General features: G+C 34.4%; 1 protein-coding gene and 1 pseudogene across 1 annotated transcript; one reads left to right on the top strand and one right to left on the bottom strand.

Moving 5' to 3' along the window:
• On the bottom strand, positions 1-467 carry LOC124820074 (Bowman-Birk type proteinase inhibitor). The gene has a single exon (XM_047291703.2). It carries the CDS (start codon positions 440-442, stop codon positions 104-106), a length of 339 nt encoding a protein of 112 aa, XP_047147659.1. The 5' UTR covers positions 443-467; the 3' UTR covers positions 1-103.
• Positions 468-983: 516 nt separating this feature from the next.
• Positions 984-1,530, top strand: LOC148199740 (Bowman-Birk type proteinase inhibitors I-A, I-B, and I-A' pseudogene; annotated as a pseudogene).
• The last annotated feature ends 14,837 nt before the right edge of the window (positions 1,531-16,367 follow it).

Here is a 16,367-nt window from a genome sequence, read left to right as displayed (position 1 = left end):
TTTGTAGCACGAAAACAAGAGCTTTTATTAATCTCCTTACACAAGGAACAAAGCCTGAAAGGGCTTCATCCATTTCAGAGAGAGCTTACATAAGACTTGTTCGTTAGTTATCCCAGTCATCATCATGACTGGACTTGCAAGGTTCATAGCAGAAGTCGTTTATGTCAGTACAAAAACACTTTGCAGGAATGGAATATGTGCAGGCACATGATTTGCAAGCTGAATGGCACGAATTGAGCCTTATGTCTGAACAGCGGCATTTGGGAGGCATTGATCTTGTGCATGAGCATTGATCACAGCATGGTTTTGAAGATTCAGATGGCTCATCGGTTGATTCATCATGATGACCACTTTTGATGAGTTGGCCTTGCTCGGACAGCTTCAAGCTAGCAGTACAAGTCCCCAGAAGGAGAAGTAGCATGAAGCACGCCTTAAGCACCATTGTGTTGTTCTTGCTGTGAAAAGGCCTCTCGAGTGGGTTATTTATATAAGAATATTTGCAGATGGAACAAGCCCTGACTGAATTATGGAGCATTGAACAGTGATGTGTTCGTTGTTTTCTGCATGGCAATGTTAAAGGTGGCGCGCATGCACGATATCGTGCCTCAGATTGCTTACACGATTGCTAGCTAGTAGTGTCCCTTTCTATATTTACCATGAAAAACAAGAAAAGGTTTATGAAATTTTACATATATAACATCGATTTTTGACACCATTCTACCATTTTTGTGATATTTTTTATTGTTCATTTCAAATATACGAATAATAAAATAATAACAGATGATTTATTGTAAAAAAATTAAAAAAATTGTTACCGTATCTTCTTTTAAAATATTACATATATGACACGGCATATAGCAATCGTGTAAGCAAACTGAGACATGATATCGTGCACGCGTGCCACCTTTCAGATGCAATGCAGAAAGCAACAAACGGATATAACTATTCAGTGTTCCATCTGGAAATTTTATATAAACAAGCCTCGTTGGGACTCTTGTATCTTCACTGCATAAACAAAATTTAGAAGTTTGAACAAGAAGATGATGGTGCTAAAGGTGTGTGTGTTGGTACTTTTCCTTGTAGGGGTTACTGCTGCTGGCATGGATCTGAAACACCTGAGAAGTGTTCATCATCATGACTCAAGCGATGAGCCTTCTGAGTCTTCAGAACCATGCTGTGATTTATGCCTCTGCACTAAATCAATACCTCCTCAGTGCCAATGTGCAGATATTCGGTTGAATTCATGCCACTCGTCTTGCGAATCCTGTATGTGTACAGCATCAATACCAGGCCAGTGTCGTTGCCTTGACACTCATGATTTCTGTCATGAACCTTGCAAGTCCAGGGATAAAGATGATGTCTAAGAAAAAGGAAGATGAACTCTCTCTCTCAGATGAACAAAGCCCTTCAGTTTTGTTTGTTGTGTAAGGGAAGACAGAATAAGAGTTGGAATAAAAGCTAGTGTTTTATCATTATGCTGTGTGTTCGAATGAAAACTATCATAAACAATGCTCTTTGTGCTTTTTTACATATTCCTTGCTTTTAGGATTTTCAATTAAGCATAGTTTCAAAATGAAAAATCATTTTCATATCTCCTAAATGCAACTTGGTACGAAGCTATTAAAGAAACGAACACTTGGAGAAAAGTTTTAGGTTCTTAGAATCGACTATCACTCTAACTTAACCAACGACAACAATCAATTTGTGTAATGGTGCATTCAAATAATAGATTATATTTAATTTTTTATACTTTTGGGAAGTTTACTGTGATGCTTTACAATAAATTTTTATGTTTTGATAACTTTTATAGATTTTATCCTGCGAAAACCTGAAAATTTATAAATATTTTCTAAATTCTAAATATTTTTCTACAGTGATCATTTTTTATTTATATACTCTCATTTTGTTATATTTTTAATTAACGTATAAAATCAATTTTGTTTATACTTTAACTTAGTTGCATATTTAGTTAACTTACAAAATCAATTTATATATTTTAATGGTAGCTTATATTTATATATTTTAATTTGGTTATTTTTTAGTTAACCGATGGCTTCTTTTATTTATTTGTATAATTAACGTGATATCGTCGATATAAAAGAATAAAAATGGTTGCGCACTCCAATATTGTTATCGGCTAAGCCAATATGTTTACCGGCCGAGAGAACTTCTTAAGATCAATCAAACAAAGTAATTAATACTGTAATAAAATAATCTCAACAATCATTCACATACTTTTCTCCATAATTTTGTCCATATACAATCATTCATTTGATTTATATTTATAATTTTTCATTTAATTTATATTTATATTTGTTCTTTTATAGTTTTTATTAGGGGTCGACCTAATTATAGTACAATTCTTTTTAAACTAGCGGTCGGTATGTACAAGTCCCCAGAAGAAAAAGTGCATGAGCACACCTTTAGCACCATTGTGTTGTTCTTGTTGTGAAAATGCGTCTCAAGTGGGTTATTTATATAAGAATATATTTGCAGATGGAACAAGGCCCTGGCTGAATTATGGAGCATATTAAACAGTGATGTGTTCGTTGTTTTCTGCATTGCAATGTTAAAGGTGGCACGCATGCACCATATCATGCCTCAGATTGCTTACACGATCGACAGTGGTCTCTATTGCTATATTTAGCATGAAAAAACAAGAAAAGGAGAGGTTTCTGCATAAATATATCACCAATTTAAAATATATAAATAGACTTTTCACATAGACTTTTTAAACATTATATAACAAAGGGATTCACGTTCCCATCAGATAAAAATCCAATCATCACATAAAATATTATAATTAATTAAGGCTTAATGTTGGTCCATGTTTTTGTAAACTTTATTCGATATGGAACTTATTTTCTTCGAATGTTTAATGTAGTTCTTTATTTCATAATTTATATTCAATTTAGTGTTTTTGGTTAATGATGTTTAAATCATTAACAGTATAGTATTCAGGTCAGTCATCAGTGAATGAGTTGTTAGTTTCTTTTATATACGTGACAAATTGAAAGGAATCTCAGGTCAGTCATCAGTGAATGAGTTGTTAGTTTCTTTTATATACGTGACAAATTGAAAGGAATCTGATATTTGAAAGTGGCATTTGTCCTCCATGTTGCATTTGTCCTCCATCAACAAGTAAAGGTTTGTCCTTTATCCAAGGTTTGGGGTTTTTCACAGTGTGGATGTCGGTAGCGCCATGAAATAAAGGTTTATGCATGTTGTTATTGATAATGTTTTTTTAATATTTGGGTTGTGTAAAGAAAATGGTTTTCGTGAAATGAGTTAGTATTAGTGACTAAGTTATTTATACTTTCAGCCTGAAAAATTCCTTTTTTTAGCTTTGGTAAAAATTTATTATATGGATTGAAATGTTAAACCCTTAACAGGATGTTATTAGTAACTATTGTATGTTATGGTAGGCGAATTTGATTCCATTGGTGAAAGTTATGATTTGAGTGTTTAGTAGAGTATTGTTATTGTGTTGATACATCAATGGAGGCTTCACATGTTGAGAATTATCAAGCACTAATTCGGATTGGCTTCTATGCCCCAATGGGTGAGCATGAACCCAAGAAACTTTCTTACTCCCACACCAAACCACACTTAGTTGGGTTCAAATGCATGTTACATTTTTGGATCTAGTAAAACATTTTTGCCAAATCCTTTGTGTGGTTGTTTATCAACTGAGATTTTACTACCATGTCATCGACGTATACCTCCATGTTCTAGCCAATTTGATCTTGAAATATCTTATCCATTAGGTGTTGATAGGTAACTTCGACATTTTTTAGGCCGAATGACATGACTTCGTAGCAATAGTTTGTCTGCTCAGTGATGAATGTAGTCCTTTTGTTGTCAAGGGGTACATGGGTATCTAATTATACCCCAAGTAGGCATCTATAAAGCTCAACATTTGGTGGTCTAAGACTTCAACTATCAGTCAATAGATACTGGAAGATGGTATGCATCATTGGGGCATGCTTTATTGAGATTAGTGAAGCCAATGCATATTCGTCACTGACCGCTCAACTTCTTCACTAAGACCATGTTAGAGAGCTTGATGGTGTACTTAACTTCCCGAATGAACCTCGCTTCGTGTAGTTTGTTCACTTTGGCCTCGACCACTTTTCGCCTCTCCTCCCCTATCGACGTTTCTTTTATGTTACCAATCGAGCCTCCTTTATGATGGTAGCTTGTGAGACACCCTTAGATACTTTTACATGTCAGATGACGTCCACACAAACATTGGAAGAGTAAACACATATTTATACATAAATTAGTATATGATATTCTTGATAGGGGGAGTGATACCTATCCTACATACCTATGTTTTTTATGATGAACAAGAAAATGTTTTTATGGTTTTTTGCACAACAAATGGCATAACAATTGTTTTATCTTTATTGTGTTTGTGCTTGATGTATGAAATCATTATATGTAAATGAATCATGCTGTAAAATAGATTGAATGTTTCATTTCTGAAAGAAATAATTGATTAAGTATTGTATATAATCTGTTAGATTTCTTCAGAACACTTGAATGCTTAACAAGGGCAAACAGTTGTGTAGTAATCAATTACATTAGTTGTATAATCGATCAAAATACGTTGTTATGCCAATATGTGTTTGATAAGTGCATTAATCTGTTTAAAATGAAAATTGATTTGAAAAATTGCTTAAGTTTTGAACATAACCGATTACAAAAGTTTCATAATCGATTAAATATGTTTCTCTGGTCAAAATCAATTTCATTTAAAGTCTTAATTGTTTCTAACGGTCATATGAATTTATTGTTGGCTTGTATGAATTGTATAATCGATTACATGCGCTGCATAATCTGTTAAAATCTAAACAGAGGTAAAATTGTTAAAGGAGAAGGAAAAACTTAACAAATTACATTAATTTCGTAATCGATTAAATTGCGTCAGGATTCAAAAATCCTATAAATAATTGTCTTGCATGTTGTTTCAATTAAATCTTTGAACTATTAATTTCATAACTAACATTTTGATTAAGTATTGAATACATGAGCGTCCAAGAACTATCTTGAATAATCAATGATCAAATTTGGGTTTACATCAAGATTTTATCAAGAAAGTGAGCTTAAAGTGTTCTGATCATATCTGCATTGCTGGAGTGTTGTTGTGAAGATCAGTTTCATCATTTCCAATTTGTGGATTGTGTTTGTATGTTGCTATGCCAGGGGGAGAGAACTACGATTGTTCTCATTGAGAGTTGGAATTGCTCTTAAGGTTTTTTGAGAGCTGTGAGTATTCTCTATTTGGTAAGATTGTGAAGGTACATATTGTTACTATAGTGATTTTGAGTGGGGTGAGAAGTACATTGAGAGGAAATATCTTTGTATTCTATCATTATAGAGGAATCCCTTCAACTCATGTTGTTGAAGGAAGACTAGATGTAGGCTTGGTCGAACCAGTATATATTGTTGTGTTGATCTTTCTCTCATTTTTCTCTTTTATTGTTGATTCATCATACTTGTTTCATTGATTTCAAGAAAACTAAAAATTTTGCAAAATCTTTTGAAAAGATTAATTTTTAAGGCAAAATCCAATTCATCCTTTGAGATATAAGACATAACTTTTCTAACAAATACATTAAAACTAATATATAGGCTAGAAAAACATAATAGAAAGAGAAAGAAGTGTAACCTATATCTATATCAAGAACTAATAAATAATTAAACTAGTGATAAATAATTAAACTATTCAATAATTTATTAAAAATTAAAATAATATGTTGAATAAAAAGATGTATCAATGACTCTATTAACATTTAAGATTAAGCAAAAAAATATTAATATCTTAGTAACATATTGAGTTGGACAGAGTAATGTTTACCTATAATTCGAACCACAAAAAAATAGCAACCCATGTTTACCTATAGGATACCACATAAAAAAATGTGAATTTTTTTGAATATGTGGATACCGGAACACATGCAAATATTTTAATTCACACAAAAAAAATAAATTTTGAATATTTAAACACTAAAATCATTTTAAAATTAAAATAGTATTAAATAAAATAAAACTAAAAGTAAAGTTTGATGGATTTTGCATAATATTCCTACCTGATATGCTTATTTGTTAGAATCGTTAAAGATTTTCTGTAATCACTGAATTTATCCAATAACATATTTAACCTGTAGTCGACTAGTTTATAAATAAATATTAATATACTTGTTATCTATACATACTAATTATTCACCATACATTTTATTTATGAATATTCATATATATAAATATTTTTGTAATTTCTTATATCTAATATTAAATAAATTATATTAACATGGATTAGGTCAATGAATATTAAGGTAAATATTTATTTATTATAAATAACTAAAATTACTTAAAATTAATTTTATTAATAACTGTTATACAAAAAAGTTAATGTTAATTTAAATTTGACTAAAATGGATTTATAAATACTTAAATTATTTAAAATTAATTTTATACTTTTTAACTTTAAAAAAATGTGAGACCTCGGAAAATTAAACCATAATTATCATGTTAAATCTGTTATTAATGCACTGCTGAATCACCTTCCATAAATGCACCGAGCCACACACTCAGTCTCATTAAAACGCACTCACATTCTCTGTTGCACGCCTGCCAATTGTCACGTTAGAACATTCTGATTCTGCAGTGGAAAACAGGTGTCTGCATGAGAGTGAACGTTCGTTTGACGTTGGGAAGAAAAATGATTTTCTGAAAACATTTCTTCTCACTCTTTGCATTCACCTTCTTCCTCACGAAAACCCAAACCCCATTTTCTCCACCTTCTCTCTAGAACCTCCCAACTTCTCTCTACTGTAATTCTCACGCTTCTTCTCCGATCACGTTTCAGCACCGTAGAAACGTTCCTGGAGACGTGAACGTCATTCTGGACCGAACAGAATTGGGATCGGAACTGGTAAGTTCTAGTCGCTAACCGTTCGTCCATTTGGTTTCATGCGAACCCTAGTTTGGTTGCATGCATAGGTTATAGCTCTGAGTTGCTTCTGATTTCTAGTGTTTTAGATTAAGTGAAAATTGTTGAGCGAAACCTGAGGGTAGAACGCTGTTAGAGGACGAACTAAACCTTGTCTTTTTGGGAGTACACTGCTATCCAGGTAAGGGAAGCTTAGTAATTTAATTTATACGTGCATGTTGTATGATATGAATTGATGCATGAAAAGTATGCTTATTGAGCTTCTATGAACGATCAATGATATTAAATATGTTTTCTGTTGGTTGAATTGCATGTTGATTTTGATATGTATGAAAGGTGTATGACTATAGTATAGTTTGATTTATTAATATGATGAAATCTGTATAGTATGAGAATTAATAATGGATATGAATTTACAAAGTATGAATCACCAGAGAAATGTTGAGTTAAGATAGTTGAAAAATCTGGATATGATAATTCTTCCCCTGATAAATTACGTTCGTCATCGTATGGTCTTACACCGTACGGTTTTCCTGAAATTGACTTAGAGTGGAATTCTTTCATTCGGAAAGAATTCTGATCGAGAGCGAGCGTCCTCATTTGAATTACTGACTGAGCGTTCGGTTCAGCTCAGTTGTATATAATACTTTAAACTTTAAAATCAGTAACGCTCGGTCTTATACCAAGCGTTCGTCCTAAATAGCGCCCGGTCTTATACCAAGCGTTCGTCCTAAATAGCGCCCGGTCTTATACCTAGCGTTCGTCATAAGCGGTGCTCGGTCCCATACCAAGCGCTCGTAATGTTGAATAACCATTTGATAAAATAGCGTTCGTTCAAGTATTAAAATATTCATTTTCTTACGTTCGTTCAAATACTGGCATCGCTCTCCCATATACAAAATTTTACAAAGAAAATTCTAAGTATTATTGACCATCCTTCTTACATTAAATCTGGTCCAAGATCTTTATTATGAAATTTTTCTAAATACCAGTATACCTTCAATCGAGTCATTTCATTTAACTGACCAAACAGATAGTCATGTTTGTTCATCCAGTACCTTATTTGGACGTTCGTCCTAATTCTTCAAAGGACTGAACGTTCGTCTTTTTATGCTCTTAAAACTAAAGATGAGAATGATGATAAATTATAAGAAATTACAGTGTGAACACTATAATGAGTGATTCTATGATTATGGATTTTGGACGAGCGTTCCAGGGAGGAACGACTCTTACATATATTAAATATTAAATATTAAATTTGGTAAAGTATGACTGTGGATAAGTTAAGACTCGTTGTCCATCCTGATGTTCCGTGATACTCATCTTCACGTAGAAGAGGGTAGTTCATGTGTGGGAACGGCAGGAGGTCCTTAGTCCATCAGTTAACATGGACGACGTAAGAACGGACTAACCTCAAGTGGCAGCTGTTTGGTGTATCCCAGTTACTACATCACTCAGGTGCAAGGACGCTTGTAACTACACAGATTCATACAGTCCGGACGGTCGTCTTATATATATATATATATACATATAAAATTTGGATGATGTTATATGTTAAACTCTGTGCTTGTGTGAAATGAAATGTTTATTGTACGTTTGATGTATAAATTAAAGTACTTAAGCTTACCCTTTCGTTTTCCTTGTGTTGTCAACTGTCTATGTACGTTCAATGATCATCCGTGTGGATGTGAGCAAAAGGCGAGGTCACTCTGGAGGACGTCATCGAAGAAGAAAATCTTGTCGAGGTGGAAGTCAAGGCCGAGCCCTAGAGCGCTTGTTTAGATTAGGGTTGTAGATGTTAGTTTTCAGTTTTGACGTTCGGTTAAATATTTTGTAAAACCGTTCGTCCCAGTTTATCCCTGTTCATGTTTTTAGCTCGTTATTTTTGTAACCAAGCCGTTCGGCTTTTGGAACCTTGATCCATTATTGTAAAGAGTGCACTGTTTTACTGTTTTAATGTAATTAATTCTGATTATGGTAATTACTGTATTTTGGGATGATGTTACAAAAAACATTTTACATGTATAATAATTCACAAATTTTATAATTATTTAATTCAATACTTTCTTCTAATATTCTAATTTAATTGTGACAATATAAAGCTAATAAATGCCGAAACCTTTTAATTTATTATTATTTACTTCTTAAAAAGTTAATTATTTTCATTACTGTATTATTAATTTGTATTAGTTAATAATTAAAAGTTATTTTATTTTGTAATTAGTTAGCTAACTTTTATTTTAATTGATGCAATTAAAGCTTATACTTTTAATAATTAATTATTCATTACTTGAGACAATAAAAGTTTATAATTTTTTAATAATTAATTGTTTTCATCAATTATTATTGTATTATATTAATTAATAATTAATTATTCTTTTATTATTGAATTATATTAACATTTTTTGTTTTGTTATTTTAATTGAAACAACAAAAGTTTACCCCTTCATTTTATATTTTCCATTCATTGCTAAAAGAAGTAAGCTTCAGTAATTTGACTTTTTTTTATTGCAAGTGTCTGGATTTCGATAAACCTCAAATGGTAATAATGATATGAATTTATTTTATTATTAATTGTTATCCATTAACTTTCAAGTTCAAATAATCATATTTACGTTTAGTTTTATTAATTTTTAGTCTATATAGGTAAATCATACCAAAATATGTTGTTTATATTTTTAATGTCAGTACTGTATACATATATATATACATATATATATATATATATATATATATATAGGGGTTTGCTAACGCGCGTACGCCTGTTTTTCAGTTGGTACATTTTAGCAATGTGTACCGGGTTTTAGTAGACAAAAATATCCTTATATACCATGGATTCTAAGTTTTAAGGTTAAGGGTATTTTAATAATTTTGATTCTCAAAACTAAAAAAAAAAAGAAACCCCCCAAACCCTTACTCACCTCTCTCATTCTTCTCAATCCTTTCTCTTTCATCTTTCTCACTCCAATCTTTTCTCTGTCATCTCTACTGTAGCCCCAATTGAAAAAAATCAGAAACACCCTAATGTAATCCCAATTGAAAAAAATCAGAAACACTTGCTGTTAAACAATCTTACAAAAAAATGATTTTATAATGAATTTTGATCTTATAATTTTTGTCTTATCTAATTTTATCCAATTTTCACAAGCATAAAGGAATTGGTAATTGACCTGGAAAAAATCAAAAATACTTGTTGCTAAACAATTTCTTACAAAAAATGATTTTATAATGAGTTTTTATTTTATAATTTTTGTCTTATCTAATTTTATCTAATTTTCACAAGTATAATGACATCAAAGAAATTGGTAATTGGCCTGGAAAAAATCAGAAACGAGACATCAAAGGAATTGGTAATTGGCCTGGAAAAAATCAGAAACACTCGTTGTTAAACAATTTCTCAAAAAAAATGACTTTATAATGAATTTTCATTTTATAATTTTTGTCTTATATAATTTTATCTAATTTTCACAAGCATAATGACATCCGAAAGAATTGGTAATTGGCCTGGAGGGTTTTTTTAGAGATGATGATTCAACATATGCAGATGATGAAATTAGAGAAATTAGTGAAGATGGTGAAATTGAAGAGATCTTGAATGAACCTTTGCCTGAAGGTGAATATGTCAATGACTCAACTCTTTACAAAGGCAAATTGTTTAAAGGCAAGTGTTTCTGATATTTTCAATTGGGACTACAGTAGGGATGACAGAGAAAAAGTTGGGGTAAGAGAGATGAAAGAGAAAGGATTGAGAGGAATGAGAGAGGTGAGCAAGGGTTTGGGGGTTTCTTTTTTTTTTTTTAAGTTTTGAGAATGAAAATTATTAAAATACCCTTAACCTTAAAACTTAGAATCCATGATATATAAGGATATTTTTGTCTACTAAAACCCGGTACACATTGCTAAAATGTACCAACTGAAAAACAGGCGTACGCGCGTTAGCAAACCCCATATATATATATGTATGTATATATATATATGTATGTATGTATGCATGTGTCGGGTAAAATTCATGTTTTCTTTCAAAATACTATTTTACATATTGTAAAACATGATATATATTTGGTTGAAATCGATCTAAATTAACATGTTTTTAGTTAGTTGATGTAATTTGGGTTATGTAAAAATATTAGAAAATTCTAATGAGTCTAGTTTAATATAAATTAATTGATTAACATCTCATTTTATTATTATATTGTATAACATTATTTAATTATTGTAACATCCCAAAATTTCACCCTAAAAATTAAAATTTATATTCAAAACTTAAATGTTGTAATAATACATAACATCCCGAACATCAACTAAAATCTATACATCAGTTTTAAGCTCAGACGCAACTGCAAAGATAACATTGAATCCTTCTAATTCGATCTTCCATCTCTTCCTTCATTTGCACAGGATCACGTGACAATCCTTCAACTGCTCCCGTATAACATCACACATTATACGATCATCGCATTCACATGCACAAACAAGCAAAGTAAGGGTGAGCTAACCTGAAACACATCATTTATAAAACTTGCATAGTTATTTCAACACAAATATCATATGATAATTAAATCAGACATCCTCAAACCAACGTACCACAATTCCTGTTGGACACTCATCCCATAATACCTAATAATCAATCCAGTACACAATAGACTCTCATCCGGATGATACATTGATGAGCAAATCAATGGAAGGTGCCCCACTTGTGATTTCATTCTTAGTCCCCTCAATATATCCACAATCAACCACAGATCAAGACATCCTACTACAGTGCACTCAACCTCAATACATACCCAGATATCATATCATTACTGAATCAAACGATAAATCAACGAACTTATATTACATCGGATACTGTTTATACGAACATTAAGATTGATCACTTAAGCTCGAAACTAAACATCAACGCTATTATACCGAATACCATTAGGTTGAATACCAAAAGATCAAACGCTGATTAAGATCAAGTGCTTAGACTTCACGTTAAGACAGTGTACTCTACTAGAACAATTACTATTACTTCGAACACTATTCGAACGATTGCTCAAAGATCAAATCTCGCACACCACAGATTAAGTACCCTTCAGACGAACACTTAATTGATCACTTTACTGGATTTAATTCTATCTGAGGGTAACCTCATCGAGACCGGATGTTCCCTACGTACAACCACTAACTATTAATGATCCTTACCTGAGACAATCATCATCCGACCCGAGCATTACCTATGAATGATCACTTCCTGAATCATGCATCATCACAACTAATCACTATTTATTAATCGATTGTTACCTCAACGACTATCAAGGCTGGTCACTCCCTATAAATGATTACATCCTCAGAGCAACATCACCAATAAAGATCATTCCCTAAGAACCATCGCTACGAGACAGAACACTATAATAAAGAACGCTTGAGTCTGGGTTAAACACCTAGAGTACTCTGCTGAACACCTCAGTACTGACCGAACGTAATCAAACTAAACCTCAGGTTACCAAATTAAGATCGGACGCTAGCTACCTCAGATCCACTAACATCAAGATCAACTGTTACCTAATAACACTCGCTACCAGAAAATAAATAACACGAAGACCGAACGTCGTTAGTAAGAACGCTCGTTACTACCTATAGATCCAACAAGTTTTACTTCCCGTCTCTCTCTTGAAGTATTCCAAATCCAACTTTATCTGCACTACCATCTCTCCCGTATCTGTACGACTATCACAGTTAGAAGCCACAGCCACAACATGCAGATGAATAACCAGAATTATCACATTATAAACCCACTACAAATACTATAACAATCCCCATGATAAATCGACTCACATGACTCTGCAGACTAGTCTTTCATAAACTGATGTCGTTTACTTGTAATTCGTCGTCATAACCTGCTCTCAATAACAGGCGACCCGAGCCGTCATCCATCGCGACTTCAGACCTATCTCCCCGACTCCTCAAGGACTAACGAGTAAAAACATCGATACTACGCGTAACGATGCACTATACTCAACACGAGCCGAAGTCAGTGGGCGAGACATTCACCTCCTCGCGCAGAAGAAGGTGACACTCGAATCTCCGTCTCACGCGTGAGACTAGCAAAAATGCTAAAAAGACCGACGAAGTTACAAGTAAATAACATAGTGTATGTACCACCTCTAACCGAATAAACGTGCTCAATCACGAAGTCATACATATTCTCAATAATATGTATAACTAGAATAAACGTGCTCAATCACGAAGTCGTACATATTCTCAATAATATGTATAACTAGAATAAACGTGCTCAATCACGAAGTCATACATATTATCAATAATATGTATAACTAAACCAATATTGGATCAAAGAAATAACCCACAATTCTCAATAATTGCTTCAAAATACTCCCACGGATTCATGCATTGCCGAACGTTATTTCCAACTCTGATACTGTCTGAACGAACGTTCTGAAATCAATCCTCATAAAAGGCCGAACGCTGCCGATAAACACCAAACCTAATCGAGCTCCAAGGACGAACGCTCACAGACCAAGGACGAACGCTCACAAACCAAGGACGAACGTTCACAAATCAAGGACGAACGCTCCCCAAAACCAAGGCCGAACGCTCCCAGAGCCAAGGACGAACACTCCCAAAAACCAAGGCCGAACGCTGCCAGAGCCAAGGACGAACGCTCAGAAAGACAAGGACGAACGCTACTAAAACCGAGGACGAACGCTCACTTAACCAAAAACCGAACGTTCATTTATATCCAAAAGCCGAACGCTCACCTATACCAAAAACCGAACGCTCACTACGGAGCCGAACGCTAAGATCAATTACTTAGGTCGATCGCTAAACCATTGGACGCCATCCTGCATTCCTCACTGTTTGGACGAGCGCATAAAGATCAAACATCCTCAAAGAACGAACGTTCGTTAATCCATAGTATGACCGGACGCTCATTACAACCTACGGACGTTCGTCTTGAGATCAAGGCCGAACGTTCAAGATTACTCCACCAAAATACTAAGTTACGAACGAACGCTCATAAGTTACTGTTTAAATACCACTTGGACGAGCGTCCCTTATATTATGACGAACGAACTCGGACGTTCGTGCAGGACCGAACGCTCAATCAATTTGGACGAACGTCCAATTTGACCAGAATTGGACGAACGTTCTGAAGTTGGTCGACCACTATCTGGTCGAGCACTGTTGGGACGAACGTCCAATTTTGACTCACCAAAATTGGACGTACGCTCATTCTGCAGAATTCTGCAGAATCACGCAGGTTCCAGAGAAAACCCAGAAACACCCTATCTTCATCCCCTTCTTCCCAAATCCTACCCAGATTTGCAGCAAACACAACTATCTTAAAAATCAAAGAAATAAAACAAACTCCCCTTACCTCTTGAAGACTTCCATGTAAATTTTGGGATCTAACTCCTCCCAGACGTGCAGATCAAGATCTCCTTGTAATCTCCACAATTCTTCACTTCCTCTCCCAGATTTTGCTGCAAGGACTCCACTCTCACCAGATGCCCACCCAGATCCACCTCTCAGCCTTTCTGAAGTTGGTACAGTTCCCATGGGTGCTCTTTGGACGGCTGGAAATGGAAGGAAGGGTGCCCTTCCTCTAGCTGCTCTCTCACATGGCTCTCTTCTATGCTAGCAAACTTGAGAGCTTAAAGACGTAGCTGGTCCAGCAAAAGGAGAAGCCACCTTCACGGTCCAGGAGCAAACTTCCAATCACAGCAGCTACAACAACGTTAGAAGGAAGAAGGATTGATGTTTGGAATGAAGAATCCACAACTAGTCTTACAAAAATGGAGGGCTCCCAACATTATTTCTTCTCTCACGTCCAAGAGGTGCTCACGGGTGAGATGCATCTCCCCTGACGCCCAAAATGAGAGCCTCCCCTCTTTCCCCTTCCAATAATTGCATCCTAATAGTCAAAGAGGTGGGTGACCACCATGTCCCCTCCATGTCCCCTACCATCAAAAATTACGGGTCTTACATTCTCCCCAACAACAAAAATTTTCGTCCTCGAAAATTAAGCTTATCGGGACTAGTCGAGGTAAGTTTCTCTCATCTCATCCTCTAACCTCCAGGTAGGGTTGTGTGTTATATCATTCCAGATGACCTTAAATCGTTTAACAGTTCGTCCTCGATCCTTACTGGTTGCACTTCAAATGACAAATCCCTTCTGGCTTGCATACTCTCAACCTTAAACACTTACCTAAAATGATCTTCATGCTTTCGTGAAGGAGGAAACCAGAAACTTCTTCAGGAAAACATCTAAGAAGTCATTCACGACCGCAAAGTTTACACTCTGAATTCTCCTGCACCGCAAGATCTGAAACTTGAGTCGCTTCCATGGGTGATAACACTAAGAAGCAACTATCATTTTCCTGGAGGTCTTGCCTTAAAACACTGATCGACAGAGACATACCTTTATCTTCATCGTTTGAAACCTTCCATCTTAGCCTATGATCAAACCTTTCTTCTGTGTGAATTACTAATCTTGAAACATCCAACTAAACTTGACTCTGAATCATCCACTTACTGATACAACTTGATCATCTCCTTCAAATTTTCCCACTTAACTTAAGATCCTAACAATACTTCATTCTCTTTCAAATACCTCATGTCCTGCCTTATCTGACTACCTCTCGAAATTTTCTCCTTCTACTTCCTTTCTTGATACTTATTTCCCCTAGTCTGCTATAGAATTTCCTATTCCTTTCTTAACTTAAATTTTAGGTCATCCACCATTTTCTTATTCAGATTCCAACCATCACTAATACATAGGTTCATGTTACCAAACTCTCACAGCGTCACCCCGTTTCTCGCCAACACGTCCTTTTCTTCTGACTGTTAACGTTACTGATATTCTAAACCCAACTCATTTCTCCAACCTTGTTACAACCATATTTATCCAAAGCTTCTCTTAATCTAGCCTCTGAACTTCTTGCGAACGTACAACATATGACCTTATGACTTGATTTCTGGAAATTTTCATCACTCATAACCTTACTCCTAAACTCCAATATCTTCACTCGCCCTCCGAAGCTTAACTTTTAGTCTTCTAACTCCTATCTTCGCGGCAAGATCTTGTCTCAAAGGCTTAAACCAATTCTAATAAAGGTATACAACTCAAGTTGTCCTTGAATATGCATTCCTCTACTACTATCGAGCACAAAAGACTACCACAAAAGCAAGAACAAGACACGAATTACTACAGGAAACACCACTAAAACTCTAACCTTTTCTTAACTCTAACCTTCAGAATTAAGAAAGGAAAATCGTCTATGGTAAAAGTCATGAGTGTGCACCCTCATTACTCTTATCAAGACGTTTTCTGTTCTCAAAACATCTAGTTAGATACACATCTTACTATATAGACACGGAGGAAGTGGTAAATCAAACCATTTACACTAAA

Source organism: Vigna umbellata, chromosome 4 (genome assembly GCF_029865625.1).
Source record: "Vigna umbellata cultivar VRB3 chromosome 4, Vumbellata_1.0, whole genome shotgun sequence".
Classification (NCBI taxonomy): domain Eukaryota; kingdom Viridiplantae; phylum Streptophyta; class Magnoliopsida; order Fabales; family Fabaceae; genus Vigna; species Vigna umbellata.
This window is presented reverse-complemented; position numbering and strand designations above follow the sequence as displayed.

Excerpts from the sequence above, each read along its gene's own strand:
- LOC124820074 (XM_047291703.2), bottom strand. The coding sequence starts at position 442 with ATGGTGCTTAAGGCGTGCTTCATGCTACTTCTCCTTCTGGGGACTTGT.